The sequence below is a fragment of the Dipodomys ordii genome, unplaced genomic scaffold (assembly GCF_000151885.1).
Source record: "Dipodomys ordii isolate 6190 unplaced genomic scaffold, Dord_2.0 Scaffold135, whole genome shotgun sequence".
In the NCBI taxonomy this organism is placed as follows: domain Eukaryota; kingdom Metazoa; phylum Chordata; class Mammalia; order Rodentia; family Heteromyidae; genus Dipodomys; species Dipodomys ordii.
Genome location: NW_012267351.1, coordinates 1,930,443 through 1,945,340, shown reverse-complemented (window position 1 = coordinate 1,945,340; position 14,898 = coordinate 1,930,443). Strand labels below are relative to the sequence as shown.

Here is a 14,898-nt window from a genome sequence, read left to right as displayed (position 1 = left end):
ATCCGTCCGTCCGTCTGTCCATCCATCTATGGCACTGGGATGGCCTGGCTCATGCTAAGTACATGCTCCATCACCACTGATCAACACCTACCCTACACCCCTCTTTGTGTAGCCCCAATCCTTCCCAGCCCCTCTGATTTACACACCTCCCCTTCATCCCCCAAGCATCCCTAGTCTCGTCTGCCCTTTTACTTGCAGTAACAGTGTGTGTCATGATGGCGACCTGGTGCTATCTCGTTTTTGTTTTCATTGCTTCCTTCCGCCTCTTATGGGGCCTTCCTGTTCCCATACATGGTTTGCATTAATTAGGTGCATTTGTTGAGAGAGCCCTGAGCTCCCACTGGGACCCACAATGAGCTACAGGCTGACAGGGGGAGGAAGGTTTTGCTCAGAGTCCTGGAAGTGACAGGGTAGCAAAGGCCTATGGGAAGCTGGGCCAGGCTGAGCAGAAGTCAACACCAGCCTCACTGTCTCTGGCTGCTCCACAGGCACCCCGGGAGGTTTCCACAGCAGGACACCCTCCCGCCCCGTCATCCTCCACTTACCCAGGGAGAAAATCTCCCAGAGCAATACCCCGAAGGACCACACGTCGCTCTGTGTGGTGTACACTTTATCAAAGATGCTCTCCGGGGCCATCCACTTCAGGGGCAGCCGAGCCTAAGGGAAGGCAGAGGGAATTGTGTTCCATGAGGGACCAGGAGGGGGATGAGGGAGACACTGGGATCCCCCCCCACCCCAACACACATTACAGAAACACACAGCTTCCTTCTGTGTGTGGACTGAAGGCGTCTTTCCTGTGGCTGTTCTGTGTCTCTCCAGTTCCCTGTTCCCTGAGGTTTCTCAGAGGAAGGAGGATGCCCCTCCTTTCTCCTCCCTCCCTCCCTCCTCCTCTTTGTTTCTTCTTTCTTTCTCTCTTTTCTTCTCTTTTTCTTTCTTTCTTTCCTTCTTTCTCTTTCTTTCTTTCTCCTCCCTCCCCTCCCATCACTCCCTCCATCCCTCCCTCTCTCCCTCCCTCCCTTCTTCCTTCCTTCCTTGTGCCAGTCCTGGAGCTTGAACTCAGGGCCTGGGCACTGTCCCTGAACTTCTTGACTCAATGCAAGATTCTACCACTTGAGCCACAGCTCCCCTTCTGGCTTTTCGGTGGTTAATTGGGATAAGAGTCTCAAGAACTTTTCTGCCCTGAGCTGGCTTCAAACTTTGATCTCAGCCTCCTGAGTAGCAAAGATAAACAGGCTCACTCTTTCCTTCATTCCTTCGTTCCTTCGTTCGTTCCTTTCTTCCATCTGTCTTTCTTTTGTCTGCCTTTCTTTCCTTTTATTTATTTATTTATTTATTTTTGGTACAGCCCAAGCTGGTCTCAAACTGGCAGTCCCTCCTGACTCAGCCTCTTTAGCGTGATGATTACCCTTGAAGCACCGCAGCCAGCTCCTGCAGCTCTGGGTCACTGGCCCCATCTCCCAAGGTGATGTGTCTCTAAATGCTTTCACCATCTTCCTCAACAAACATCCTCCGTGCGCTCACCGATACCCATGTTAGAAGCAGGTGCTACTCCCGACCCTGCCCCCTGGGGCCTTTTCATGCATGCTCCCAATCACCTGTCTCTACCTGGTAGCCCTAAGTACCATTGTCCTTCGGGACTGATCTCTGCTTCCAGCCCAGAACCCTCCATCTGCTCTTCCTACAGCTCTCAGAGAGAAGCTTCTAGAAATGTACATCTGATCCCCACCCCCACCTGCCCCTACATCCCCGTGAAACACGGGCACGTCGCAAGGAGTGGACATGCTGGGCAGGATCGCCACCACCCCGTCTCCGGGACTCATCTTACTCATTCCCCTAAGGAACCTTCTCTATCCTGTTCTCAGCCCGAACCCCCCTTCATCAGCTGTGGATCCCTGTTCAGCCTCCTGCCTCTGAGCCCTGTGATAAGACTGACACTTCCCTCAAACACAGATGGACCAGCCTGTCCATCTCCAGACAGACAATACTCTGTATGTCCAACCCTCAGTGTTCACCAAATGCACCGAGGCACCGCGCAGAATACAACTTCCAATGGGAGGACCCGTAGTCCCTTGTTCCCATCTCTTGTCTCTAAACACAACCAAGTTGCTTTAGCTCACAGGGTTACTATGCTCCTCTTAGGCTCAGTCCTTTGGGCTTTGGTGGGCTCCCAGGGGCAGTGAGTCAGTCCCCCATAGCAACTGGATAGACGAGCTGGCTGACCAAGGAATCGCTGTCACCTTCAGCCAACACCACATCTGCTGCGGCACACACAGGCCTGCGGTCTCACCCTCCCGCCTCTCCCCTTCTCCTGGTGGCTTGCACTCACGCTGCCCTTGCGGACATAGTCGGGGTCTTTGTAGATATCGCGGGCGAGGCCAAAGTCACAGATCTTCACTATATCGCTCTCTGACAGTAAGATGTTCCGAGCGGCCAGGTCTCTGTGGATGCACTGGGTAGGGATGAGGGGAGATCAGTGAGTGAGATGGATGAGCTCAGATCCTCTGGCCTGGAGCTCAAGCTGGGGAGAAGCCCAGAGGATGTCTTTGTCTGAGTTCTTTTGGGGGGAAAGATTTCTGTGCATCACAAGGAGAGACAGTGTGAAACAGGATAGCAGAGAAAGTCAGAGAATGGGCTGGATTCATTCCACCTGCAGCTCTGTCATGGACTAGCCAGGTGACCTAGGGACCTGTTCCTACTGATCCTAGGGGGTGAAGAAGGGACTGCACACACTTATGACACGCCAGCAGGCTTCTACCTCTCACCTGCAGAGGGCCTGACAGGTGTTAAGAATCTACCTTGCGACTTCACTTAATATAATTTTTCCCCAAGTTTTCCATTTCCTTATGAATGGAACAATGTTACTCTTTCTGATGAAAGCATAGAATTCCACTGTGTACATATATACCACATTTTCTTGATCCATTCATCTACTGAGGGGCATTTGGGTTGGTTTTGTATCTTGGCTATGGTAAATAATGCTGCAATGAACACTGTTGTACTGGTGGCTTTGGTGTGGCCTTGTTTGTGGTCAGTTGGGTAAATTCCCAGAAGTGGGATTGGAAAAAAGTGTATTAAGTGAAGTAAGCCAGACCCAAAGAAAAGCAAGTGGCATGATCTCCCTCATTTGTAAGAACCTGAATATGTATATGATACTCTTAACAGAGGATCTCAAGAACCCAAATGCTTAGTGAAAAGAACTATATATATACATATATACATATACATACATATATATATATATAATGAAGCATATTAACATGAACTACAACTTATAGAAACAAGAGGCTCTCATTAGATCCTGTATATAGTTCATTCTTTTTTTCTCTATTTTTTTCATTTCTCTTAGTTTTGAGTACCTCATGTTTTGCATAATAGACAATGCATTATGTGGAAGGAAAAGGGAATCATAGAAACAGCAGAACAATGGGTGAGCCACAGCAACATTGAGACTCACTTGACAATAAGTGGGGTATGAACATTACGACTCGGGGAGAGGGTAGGGAGGGATAAGTGGGGGATAAAGACAGATGGGGTAACAATGATTAAAACCAAATGTATTTATTGCCTTACCTATGTAACTGTAAGCCCTCTCCCCCCACCCCCAGCTCATCACCTTTTCAATTAAAAAAAAAAAAGAATCTACCTTACGAGAGGCCAGAAACTCCATTCCTCGGGCCACCTGGAAGCTGTAGCAGACCAGGTCTTCCATGGTGAGGGGGCTCAGCCACAGGTCCTCCACTACACAGAGGAGAGAGGATGGGCTCAGGAGGAGTCTCCTCCATTTCTCCCATCTCCCCCTCAGCTCAGGAGAGCGCATCCACCACAAGGGGCTGGAGGGTCCCAGGCTCCATGATCCCAGGCTACTTCACAGCCAAGGATGATTGTGCCAATCAGGCATTAAGCAAGGGAGAAGCCAGAGTCTCACCTTCTTGGACAGGAGGAACCCGCCCTGCCCCTCCCTTGCCAATCAGGAGGCGGGCGAAGAGCGCTCTGTCGCTTCCGGCTCTCCTCCCATCAATCTTGGCTCCCTCCACCATGGCGTGGAAGCGCCTTCGTTGCTCAGGAGACTTCTCCTGCGGACGCACAAAGTGATCTGGAAACGTCCTGCCTCTTTCCCTCCCCATTGGGGGGGTCTCCCATTCCCAGGCCCAGCCCACCTGCATGCCCACCAGCCTCCCTGCCCCCCTGCAAAACTCCCTGCAGCTGGCTGGGGTACCCCCACTTACTGCATAAGGACTGAAGGTGTCCCTCTTGGCACGCAAGAAGTTGGAGAGATTGCCGTACTTGCAGAACTCCACTATGACCATGAGTGGGCCTAGGACGCAGGACCGTGAGCAGACCCTGCCTGCCTGCCACCAAGCCTCTCCCTCCACGGTCCCACCAGCCCATCCCAGGCCTAGCCATCGCAAGAATGTGGCCCCTTCCCGCCTGGTTCTATGCCCAGGAGACCCCAGTTTCGTACCGCTGGGCTTGGTGCACGCCCCCAAGAGGTTGACCACGTTGAGGTGGTTGCCAATGTGGATTAGGATCTTGAGTTCAGACATCAGGGCCCGGTGTTCGCTGGCTGTGGCGCCCTCTGGAGGAGACCAGGGGGCTTAGCATGATGGCAGACCCACCAGTCTCCTTTCTCCAGTCCCTGGCAACCTGGATTTCCAGACACTAGTGCAGGGTCTACAGCTCATCCTCTTGGCTTCCCTGAGATACCAGGCTCAGGCTGAAGACAGCCTCTGATACTCGCCACTTTCCCACTCTGCGTAGGAGTCTAACTCTGAGCCTCAGTTTCCCTTCCCGTGCCATGAGTCTCACCCCGCACGGCAGCCCCTTCTCCCGGCTGACTTCCCCGACACACCTTTCAGCATCTTCACAGCCACCGTGTCACAGCTGCTGCCTTTGCTGATGCCGAAAGCCGAGGCTTCCACCACCTTCCCGAAGGCCCCATGGCCTAGAACTCTCCCTGTGGAGACAGGTGAGCTGGAGGGGGTTGGGGAGGGTGGAGAAGGGTGGGCTAGCAGGGGTGACATGTCCCAAGGGCTAGGAAGGAAAGGTCAAGTGCAGGAGGGAACATGGTGTGTGTGTGTGTGTGTGTGTGTGTGTGTGTGTAAGGGGGGTGGGGAACCTCTTTTGCCAAACAGGAAGCACAAAGGCAGCAGGAGCGGGAGAGAGGGAGAGGACAGACAGACAGGAAGGCCTCAGCATCCTCTCTAGGCAGGTGTGATCGGTCCACCCTGCTCACAGCAGCAGGAAATGACCTTGGGGTGGGGGCAGGGGCCTGGGAACTAGAAGCCCTGGCGGTGATTCTTGGGGGGGCTTGGGGGGTGGTGGTGGTGGATTCAGGCCCAGATGGCACAGGTCAGAGCAGGTGGAGTCCAGGAGGGCCTTGTTGGCACAAGTTCTGAGAAGGGAGGCCTTTCTGGCATTCCAGTCTGTCAGACCCAGCGGCGGCTGAAGCTGTCTCCGCCGGGCAGGGCATGATGGGTAGTGGTGGTGTGTTGGGGGTGGGGTCTCACCAAGGTGCAGCCGCTCCCGGGGGAACTCCCACTGGCTGGTGTCATAGGACAGATATTCACACTGCTCCTCCAGAGGCACCTCCCCAGGGTCCATGATGATGGACAGGTAGCCGGTCTTGATGTCCGCATGGGCCGGCTGGGTGGGGAACAGGTTATTAATTCAGGCATCCTATTGTGGCTGGAGTCAAAAACATCACCCACCATACACAAGCCCTTGCTTCAGAGATGTCAATCAAGGAAAGGAGGGACTAAGAGACTTCCTTGTTGGAATCCAGCATGGAGGACATGGAACTTTCCCAGGACAAGATAGGGTGTGCATGGAGGTCTGCGGAAGATGATGCTTCAGAGGGACCCCACGAAGAACCCCGGGAACGTCAGGGGAGGCACCTCACCCTCCTCATGTTACAGAAGATGAGGAGGAGAAGGACCCAGAAGAAGACAGCGATGACTCCGGTGCCGATGAGAATAATGATCTCCATGCTGCCTTTATCCTCGGAGCCTGAGTGGGCAGAAAGCGGGTGTTGTATGAGGGAGAAAGAAGACCGGGCCTGCGGGAAATCGTGCCTTCTAGCGGGCACGACCTGTAGTGAGCTGCCCTGGAGAAGGAGCCGGTTCAGGGTGGGAGGTAGGTCCAGGATTGCCTGGGGTGGGGATGGTGAGGGGTCAGACCTTCCACCGCCACGCTGGCCGAGGAGTTGACGCAGCCTTTGGCGTTGCACACGCTGCAGAGATAGTGGCCAGCATCCTCCTCACGCACCCGCTGGATACTCAACTTCTGGTTGGAGTCAGCTAGGTCGATTCCTGCCAGGGGGTGGTGGATTAAAGCTTCCAGCTTAGATGGGGTCTAGGAGCTGGGACATGGCTGGCCTCAGGGGCAACTTCTTCCTTACCAGATTCTTCTTCCAGCAGCCTTTCATCTTTGTACCACACAATGCTGGGCACGTGCGACCCGGCCACCGCGCATCTCATCTCCAAGGAATCGCTTACATTCACCAGGAGGTCTGTCAGGTTCTGTGTGAGCCGAGGGGCTTCCAGGGCTGGGGCAGAGATAAAGAATGATCTAGCCGGGCACTGGTGGCTCACGTTTGTAATCCTAGCTACTCAGGAGGCTGAGATCTGAGGATTGTGATTCAAAGCCAGCCCAGGCAAGGAAAGTGTGTAAGACTCTTATCTCCAATGAACCACCAGAAAACTGGAAGTGGTACTGTGGCTCAAGTGGTAGAGAGCTAGCCTTGAGCTGAAGAGCTGAGGGACAGTGCCCAGGCCCAGAGTTTAAGCCCCACGACCGACCAAAACAAACAAACAAACACAACAAAACACAAAAGAATGATCTAAGCAGAAGGCTTCTGGGAGTGGGGTACTCTAAGGCTGGAAACTGGGGTGAAGGGGGAAGATGGGGACCCTTGTACTAAACATGCAAAGGGGGGTGAGCACATCTGCAGCGGGGTTGGGGTGGGGGGGGAGTGTGGATGCAAAGGTGGAAGCAGTAGAGGCTAGATGAGAATCTTGGCCCTCCCCCCTTCCCCTCCCCCTCCCCCTCTTCCTCCTCCTCCTCCCAGCCAGCCTCACCCTGCACTGACAGGTACTTCTTGTGACAGTGTTTGTCCTGACTACGCCGGTCTTGAACCTCACACACATAATCGCCTTCATGTTCAGGCGCCACCCGGGGGATGTTGAGGCTGAGCGTGGCGTGGCGGGTCCCGGGCGTTGCCTCTTCCAGGTTGGCATCCAGAGGCGTGGCGAACAGGTGCACGTTCTTACAGTCGAGCAGGAGCGGGTTCCCGTGGGCGTCGTGCAGCGTGGACAGGTTGAGGCGGTACCAGCGCAGATGCTGGTACGTGTAGTTGTCTGCCCGGCAGCTGAGGCGCACAGACTGACCCTCTAAGGGCTCCTCAGAGGGTTCTGATTCGATACTGAAGCCATCTGGTATGGCTGTGTGGGGAGAAAAACCCCTGTGACACTCTCCAGATGTGTGCTCACCTGTCCCCCTGTGCCACTACCTGCTCCCTCCTTCCCCTGGGCCTTCCAATGCAGCAGATCTCTATCAAGGGTATGCATCGTTTTCTTTCTCATGGGTGTGCATTACGAATATCCAGGTTTTCAACCACCCAGGCCCCTTTCTTCTTCTTTCCTCCATCACTGACCCACGTGAGCCGTCTGCAGTCAGCCTCATCTCACAGGATTTCTCTCTGCCTCTCCATTTCTCTCTACTTCTCTAGATAAGCCCCTACGGGGCTATTGCCTGTTTCTCTCTCAGGAGCCCAGATCAACAGGTTCTCTTGTCCCCAGACTCCGTGGAACCCTGGTCCTCTTGCTACTGACCATACCCTCCCACTCTCTTCTCTCTAAAATGCTTTCTTCATTAGCTTTTTTTTTTTAAACCACTGCCACATTCTTGATAGTCATTTGTGTCTTGTCAGTGCTTTTAGGTTAATCATTGCCCCAAATATTTTCTCTGGAGGTACCCTCATCTAAACCCCTACACCCAGTGAATGTCTACTCTCCTGGGCCTCTGAGCTTTTTGCCAGAGGTTGAAAATCAGAGAAAACTCTGGATCTTCCCTCTGGGGAGAAAATACACACATAAACCACAAGACTCCAGGGCAGAGAAGGGATGGGAGGTTGAGAGAGGTAGATGGAGCTCTAAGAAACAGAAAGGAAGAGACCTTCAGGACTGAAAGAGAGAAGGTGCCATTCCACCTCAGCATACCAGCACCCAGTGCTCATATAGTGATTATCTCTCAATGTGTATCCCTCCATCCAGTCCCTTGGACCCTGGATGTCTCCCTCTTGGGTGTCTGTGATCACCAGAAACTCAATCCTCCCAAACTCAGCTCTTGACAATATACCCAGTCCTGCCCAGGGGAAGGGGTCCGCCCGAGGGACAGGCTTGTCACTCACTGGTCACATAGAAGTAAATGAGCCGCTCATCCTGGCCCACCTTGTTGAAGACCACACATTTGTACATGGCAGACACGTTGGCATCTTGGATCACCAGCTTGCTCACCGTCTAGGCAGAGCACAGATACAAAAATCCATTTTTGACTTGATTTTCCCTGAGTTGGACCCTCTCCTTCTGCAAGGAGACCAATGTGCCCAACAGCAATGGCAGGCGGGCGGGTGGGGGGATGGGGAGTGGGCTTTGAAGGTGGCGATAACCAAAACTCAGAGAGACAGCATCAGGAATATGAAGGAGGAGGAGGAGACAAGGCCCTCAGAGAAAGAAAGAGATAGAGAGAGAGAGAGAGAGAGAGAGAGAGAGCTCTTGTCTATGGTTTCAGACTGGGGCCATATTGAGGGGTTGGTTTGGAGCCAGTTTGGAAACTTTTAAGCCAGGGATAAAATTCAGACTGTAGTCATTTCCAGGGGACACTCACTCCCTAACTAGGGTCCCTAACTGTGGTTTAATGTCAACAATTGGCCACTATGTCAATCTTTGTGATGTGCCCACCTTAATTAACCCCAGAGCACATAGCACCTCTCCCGATGTCCAGGGTAATCTCAAAGGGGGGGGGAAGGGTATCCTAGGTTTCCAGAAAAATTCTGCCCTCAGGGAGTAAGGAACTTGAGAACTAGAGGAGGAGAGAGGGCCATAGGCCCTGCCTACCCTCCTAAGACCCTCCCACCCCCACCCCAAGCCGGGCACTTCCTGGCCAGGCCTGAAACAGGAAGAGGCTCTGGAGGTGTGTAGGAAAACAGGAAGTGACTGTAGGAAGTGGGTGCCTTTGTTCATTCCCCCTCCCCCTCCTGGCTTCTTCTCAACATTGCCCCCAGGCTTGGTCCAGCAACTCAGCAGCCTTCAGTGGAGATTCAGTCAGCCCCCCAGCCCCAGCCAAAGAGCCGGCTTCCCCCCGACCCCCCAATATGTAAGCAGGGAAGCTGAGGTCCAGACACAGCAAAAAGACCACGTGTGTGTGTGTGTGTGTGTGTGTGTGTTGTTTTGCCAGTCCTGGGGCCGGAATTCAGGGCCTGGGCACTGTCCCTGAGCTGCTTTTGCTCAAGGCTAGCACTCTACCCCTTGAGCCACAGTGCCACTTCTGCCTTTTTCTGTGTACATGGTACTGAGGAATCGAACCCAGGGCTTCTTGAATGCTAGGCAAGCACTCTACCACTAAGCCACATTCCCCGCCCCTGCGATTTCCTACCTCTGCAGGCTTCGTAGAAGCCGAGAAGAGAGGCCTCTTCACCTCCCTCCTTCTTTTCCCCTGGCTGCCACGTACCTTATTCTTGCCCTCCACAAACTCTGTCCAGGTGTCCAGGCTCTCAATGGGATTCACAGCATCCTGCATGGTCACCTGCCTCCAGTCCCGGCACTGTGGCATGCGATCTCGTTGCTGTCGCCGCCGGCTGCCGTAGACCAAAAAGTTCATGAACAGATCAGAGATATGGGCATCCTACACACTTGGACTACTCTGTTCCACTTTGGTTGTACCCTTTTTTATAAAGTCCACCTTGAATTCTGCCCACCCAGCTCCCAGAGGTACATGTTTCTACTCTATTCCAGAAAGCATACTTTAATCTACCTCTGATATTCTCTCTCCCTCCCCTCCCCTCTCTCTTCTCCCCCTTCCTCCCAAGCCTGTCTATAGCAACACCTTTGTCTCCTGTTGGGATGGGGATGGGTGCAAAAGAGGCTCTTAGCCTGTTCCTAGAGAGAGTAGCAGGTCTCCCTAGGGATCTTCCAGTTGGTACAGAGAATAATGGTGGGTCATCAGAAGGAAGCGAGCTGGAAGGTGCCACAGCGTAAGAGACAACTGTAGATGCTCTTGCTGGGTCCTGTGAGTTCACTAAAAGTTCCCCAACTTTGTGACTGTGTCTTTTGAGCTGAGCTACTCTCTGTTGCAATCAACTTTACGATCTCCCTGGGCTCCAAGAAATGCCCAATTCACAGATGAACATCTTGAGATGTAGGCAAACGACCCCTCAACCATCTTAAAGAAAACAGCCCCAAATTCAGATCATCTTGTGTCTATTCTGCTTCAGTTAATAGATTCTCCAGAACTCCTCTAGGGACAAAGACTGAGCTAATGGTCAACCGGGCCTACACAGCCTTGGGACTATTTTTAACTCTCCATACCTTCCTCACCTTCCTGCCCCAATTCTCCCTATTCAACCTGAACCCAATGTCTGTACCCCCGAAAATGGCTGAAGATGTACTCAAGTGCTGTCTTCCCATGGCTGCCACATTAATAGTTCTCCTCTCTCTGCCCTTCACCAGGACTCGTTATTTGGCATGGCAGGGGGGGGGCGGGGGAAAGAAGTCAGAAATCTAATCTGGGACTCCTGGACTTTGGGCCTATAAACCCAGTTTTACCAGTTGCATGATATGTGGTCTAGAAGATTCCCTTCTATGTCTTGGCTATTTCAGGCTGGGTTGGACCCACAGGCCATTCCTGGGCTTCTCCCACTAGTGGACAGAGCCACATTCTGTGGGAGAATTCCTGGGCTCTGTCCCCCACCCCTTGGGACTGGTCGCTCCTGCTCAATGCCCTTCACTGACCCCTAGAACCTTGGAGCCTGCCGCTCACCTTGGCAGTTCTCTTATCCCCTCCATGTCTGGGTGGTCTCTGCTACCTGTACTGTTGACATTGAGCGTAGAGAAGAGGAATTCGGGTCGGTCAGCACTTGGGCTGACTCAGTTGCTGACAGCCGTGACCTTATGCAAGTTGCCTCCTTTCTCTGACTCTATTTCCTAATGTGATGTGCACTACGATGAGCTAAAGTGTGTGAGTGTGCCTGCTATGTGAAAGCTTTATGATTCTGTCCCAGGTTTGCCCACTCAAGGGGAGGGGCCAGCCCTGGTTTCTTTTAGTTTTCCCTGGGACGCAATTACATCTCTAAAGGACTTCATTCTTCTGGGAGACAGGTGAGGGCAAGCTCCATCCCTTGTGCCCAGTCTGGCCTGCTTTCATAGGACTAAGGGAGTAGCTGGGTTTTGCTCAGGCAAGGTGAGGCCAGGAATTGCTTATGGCTAAATTAATATCGCTAAAAATGTCTTTACGACCCAAAGAAGTCTACAGAGTCCATGTAATTCCTATCAGAATGCGAGTGACATTCTTCATAGAAACAGGAAAAAAAACCTTAAAATTCATCAGGAACTACAAAAGACCCCAAAATGATCAAAGCAATCTTGAGCCAAGAGAACAAACGTAAAGGCCGCCTACTACCTGACTTCAAAGCTAACTTTCAAAGCTGTGGTGGTCAACACAACACTGTATTAACATAGAAATGGACATTGAGTGGAACAGAACAGAGAGCCCAGAAATAAGTCAGAACATTGATAGCCAACTGGTTTTTGACAATGTGATCAAGCACACACACCAGGGAAAGAATAGTCACTTCAATATGTAGTGGCAAGAAAACTAGATATCCATATGCAGAAGAATGCGATTCGATCATTGACAAAACAAGCGACTCGACATGGACGAAAAGATGGACATGGAAAGCTACTGGAAGAAAACATAGAGGAAAGGCTTCATGACGCTGGCCTCGGTGAGGACTGGATGCATAAGATCTCCAAACACAGGCAAGAAAAGTAAAATAGGGTTTGTATTTAAGAGAAGGGTTCCTGGCAGGGTAGAGACAGTTCTGGATGGCAAGAAAGGCCGGAGTTTACTCCCAGCTGAGGTTATAAAATAGAGGAGATTGGGGTTGGCTTCACACTCACAGGCTGCGCTGGGCAAAGGTCTTGCAGGGTGTCCAAGGCCTCCAATGCCACTGGATGCTCAGAGGTGGGGGTACCCCATAGGCTGTGCAGGTGAGGGTCTGGCGGCTGTGGCGGGAGTAGATGCTGGGGGAGGAGGCCTCCTTCTCGTGGATGTGGGGGGGCACTAGAAGCACAGACGGCTGCTCAGTGGTCGCTGCTTACCACAGGGACCCACTGGCCTGCCCGTCCTCTCTCCTACGTTACCATTCACAACCAGCTCCAGGCTGATGTTGCGCTGTAGGCCGGCTGCGGAGTTCCACAGAGCGAGGGTGTAGACGCCCGCGTTGGCCTCCGTCACCTCCTTGAACACTAAGGCATGTGGACTGTGGCGCCCGGCCACTGCCTTTTTGTCCTTGTACCTGGCCCAGGAAGGGAATTCGGGGGCTGAATGGACCTCACCCAGCCCCAAGCTGGTACTCCTGCCCCCTCGAATTCAAATCAGTTCTAAGTTTTCCCTTAGGGGCTCAAGTCCATTCTATAATAGTGTATTTAGTGCTCTAGTTGCATATAACCTACATCCACCTCTGTGAATATCTTAATCTCTAGAAGACTCCTCCTCCTCCTCCTCCTTCTTCTTTCTCCTTCTTTTTGGCCAGTCCTGGGGCTTGAACTCAGGGCCTGGGCACTGTCCTTGAACTTCTTTTGCTCAAGGCTAGCACGCTACCACTTGAGCTACAGTGCCACTTCCAGCTTGTTCTGTGTATGTGGTACTAAGGAATTGAACCCAGAGTTCATGCATTCTAGGCAAGCACTCTACCACTAAGTCACATTCCCAGCCTCTAAAATTCTTCTCCTGCCTGATACAGTGTTAGTGCTGGGAACGTAGTTATTACAGGAGTATAAGGAATGAGGGCAAGACAGGGCACAAAAGTCTACTCATGTTTGGTACAGACATTGATTTTTCTTTTCCTTCCTTCCTTCCTTCCTTTCTTTCTTTCTTTCTTTCTTTCTTTCTTTCTTTCTTTCTTTCTTTCTTTCTTTCTTTCTTTCTTTCTGTCAGTTGTGGGATTTGAACTCAGGGCCTGGGCTCTGTCTTTGAGCCCTTTTGCTCAAGGCTAGCACTCTACCACTGTGAACTACAGCACCACTTCCAGTTTTCTGGTGGTTTACTGGATATATGAATCTTACAGACTTTCCTGCCCACGATCCTTAGACCTCAGCCTCCTGAATAGCTACAATTACAGGTATAGGCCATACTGATTTTTTTCTAATGCTTTTAATCCCTGCTTGGTTAGATCTGAGGATGCAGAACATACACAGATATGGCCAACCCACATTTCAGCAGGAAGAGAAGGCCAAGGGGCCTGTCTTCATGGGCTAGGCCTAGGCGAATGGCAGCTCCAGCCAATATATAGACAGAAAGTGCAGCCCACGAGGTAGCAATTGCCTGGCTCTCTGATTTCTGGTTCTGTCCTTTAGTGAACTTTCCAGACACGTAGCCTCCCCAGGATCTTTGTGCTTACTACAGCCTTTGCTTGGTCATTCTTTCCTGTAGTTGGTGATTTGCATGGCTCCTTCTTGCCTTAATTGGGGTTGGGGTATTCAGCTCACGGGAGAAGCCTGATGCCAGTCCTTCCTGCCTGTTCTGTTCAGCATACTGGGGATCAAGTCTAGTCCTAGCCTCACATATATTTGAATCCTTAGCCATGTCTGTGTGTTATCTCTCTCCTGCTACTGAGCTCAGGATCTCCATGAGAACAGGGGTTCTGTCCACACTCCCTTGACTGCCTGTACACAAGAATGTATCAGATATGTGCGACCGCTCCGTAGAGATTAGTTGTGCCTGGCATTTCACGGGATGACTTCTCTTCCCAATGGAAAGGGAAAGGCCAGGTGTGGTGGGAAGGTTTTTATGGAAAAGCTATGCTGATAAGCCATAGGATCAGGAATTTCTGGAATTCTTGCAGATCTGACTCTGTAGATTGAGTCCTCACTTCTGTAGATAATCCTGCCCTCTGGATACCGAGTATGATAAGCCACAGAGCTATAGGGGAGGGGGGGAGGTAGATGCTGGGACCAACTGTGAAAGCAGCTGGAACTCAGAGAGGAGCATGACTTTGTCTGGGGTCACAGCACGGCAAGGCTGTGCCTCAGTGGCCCCATCTGAAAATGGGCATTGTGGGCATTCCAGGAGCTGAGGATCGACTCATCTGTCTGTCTGTCTGTCTCTGTTTGTCTGTCTGTCTGTCCACCAAACCTCTCACCATCCACTGATTCAGAATCATTTTCTTGAACAGTGGACAGTTGTATATGGGATAATGACTAGTCCCCTGGGGGTAGGCTAAGCATTTTTTTGACAGTTGTGGGACTTGAACTCAGGGCCTGGGCATTGTCCCTAAGCTCTTTTGCTTGTAGCTAGTGCTCTACCATTTTGAGCCACCGTGCCATTTTGGGTTTCCTGGTGGTTAATTGAAGATAAGAGTCTTATGGACTTTCCTGCCCCTGGCTGGCTTCAAACCATGATCCTCAGGTCTTAGCCTCCTGAATAGCTAGGATTACAGGAGGGAGCCACTGGTTAGGCTAAGCATATCTGGGAGGCAGATGTTAGTCACTCGAGTAAAGTCAGGGGCAGTGGAGATTTTTCTAGGGAAAAGCTGTACTGAGATGTCACAAGCTGCCTGAGAACCAGGTAGGACCCCAGATGCAGCAGTGATGGCCAGCTGCACCCCTCCCACACCACATACAC

At 51.9% G+C, this 14,898-nt stretch overlaps 1 protein-coding gene across 1 annotated transcript in view; it reads right to left on the bottom strand.

Moving 5' to 3' along the window:
• Nucleotides 1-14,898, bottom strand: part of Flt4 (fms-related tyrosine kinase 4) — a 42,649-nt gene that overhangs the window by 9,674 nt on the left and 18,077 nt on the right. The window contains exons 9-24 of the mRNA XM_013031016.1: nt 12,417-12,571; nt 12,174-12,336; nt 9,727-9,853; nt 8,408-8,516; nt 7,077-7,439; nt 6,398-6,544; nt 6,177-6,308; nt 5,900-6,006; nt 5,508-5,643; nt 4,850-4,954; nt 4,463-4,576; nt 4,227-4,315; nt 3,926-4,073; nt 3,644-3,738; nt 2,327-2,449; nt 546-657 (exon numbers count right to left, since the gene is read on the bottom strand). Coding sequence (XP_012886470.1) covers nt 546-657; nt 2,327-2,449; nt 3,644-3,738; nt 3,926-4,073; nt 4,227-4,315; nt 4,463-4,576; nt 4,850-4,954; nt 5,508-5,643; nt 5,900-6,006; nt 6,177-6,308; nt 6,398-6,544; nt 7,077-7,439; nt 8,408-8,516; nt 9,727-9,853; nt 12,174-12,336; nt 12,417-12,571 — 2,225 coding nt within the window. The remainder of the gene's footprint in view (nt 1-545; nt 658-2,326; nt 2,450-3,643; nt 3,739-3,925; nt 4,074-4,226; nt 4,316-4,462; nt 4,577-4,849; nt 4,955-5,507; nt 5,644-5,899; nt 6,007-6,176; nt 6,309-6,397; nt 6,545-7,076; nt 7,440-8,407; nt 8,517-9,726; nt 9,854-12,173; nt 12,337-12,416; nt 12,572-14,898) is intronic.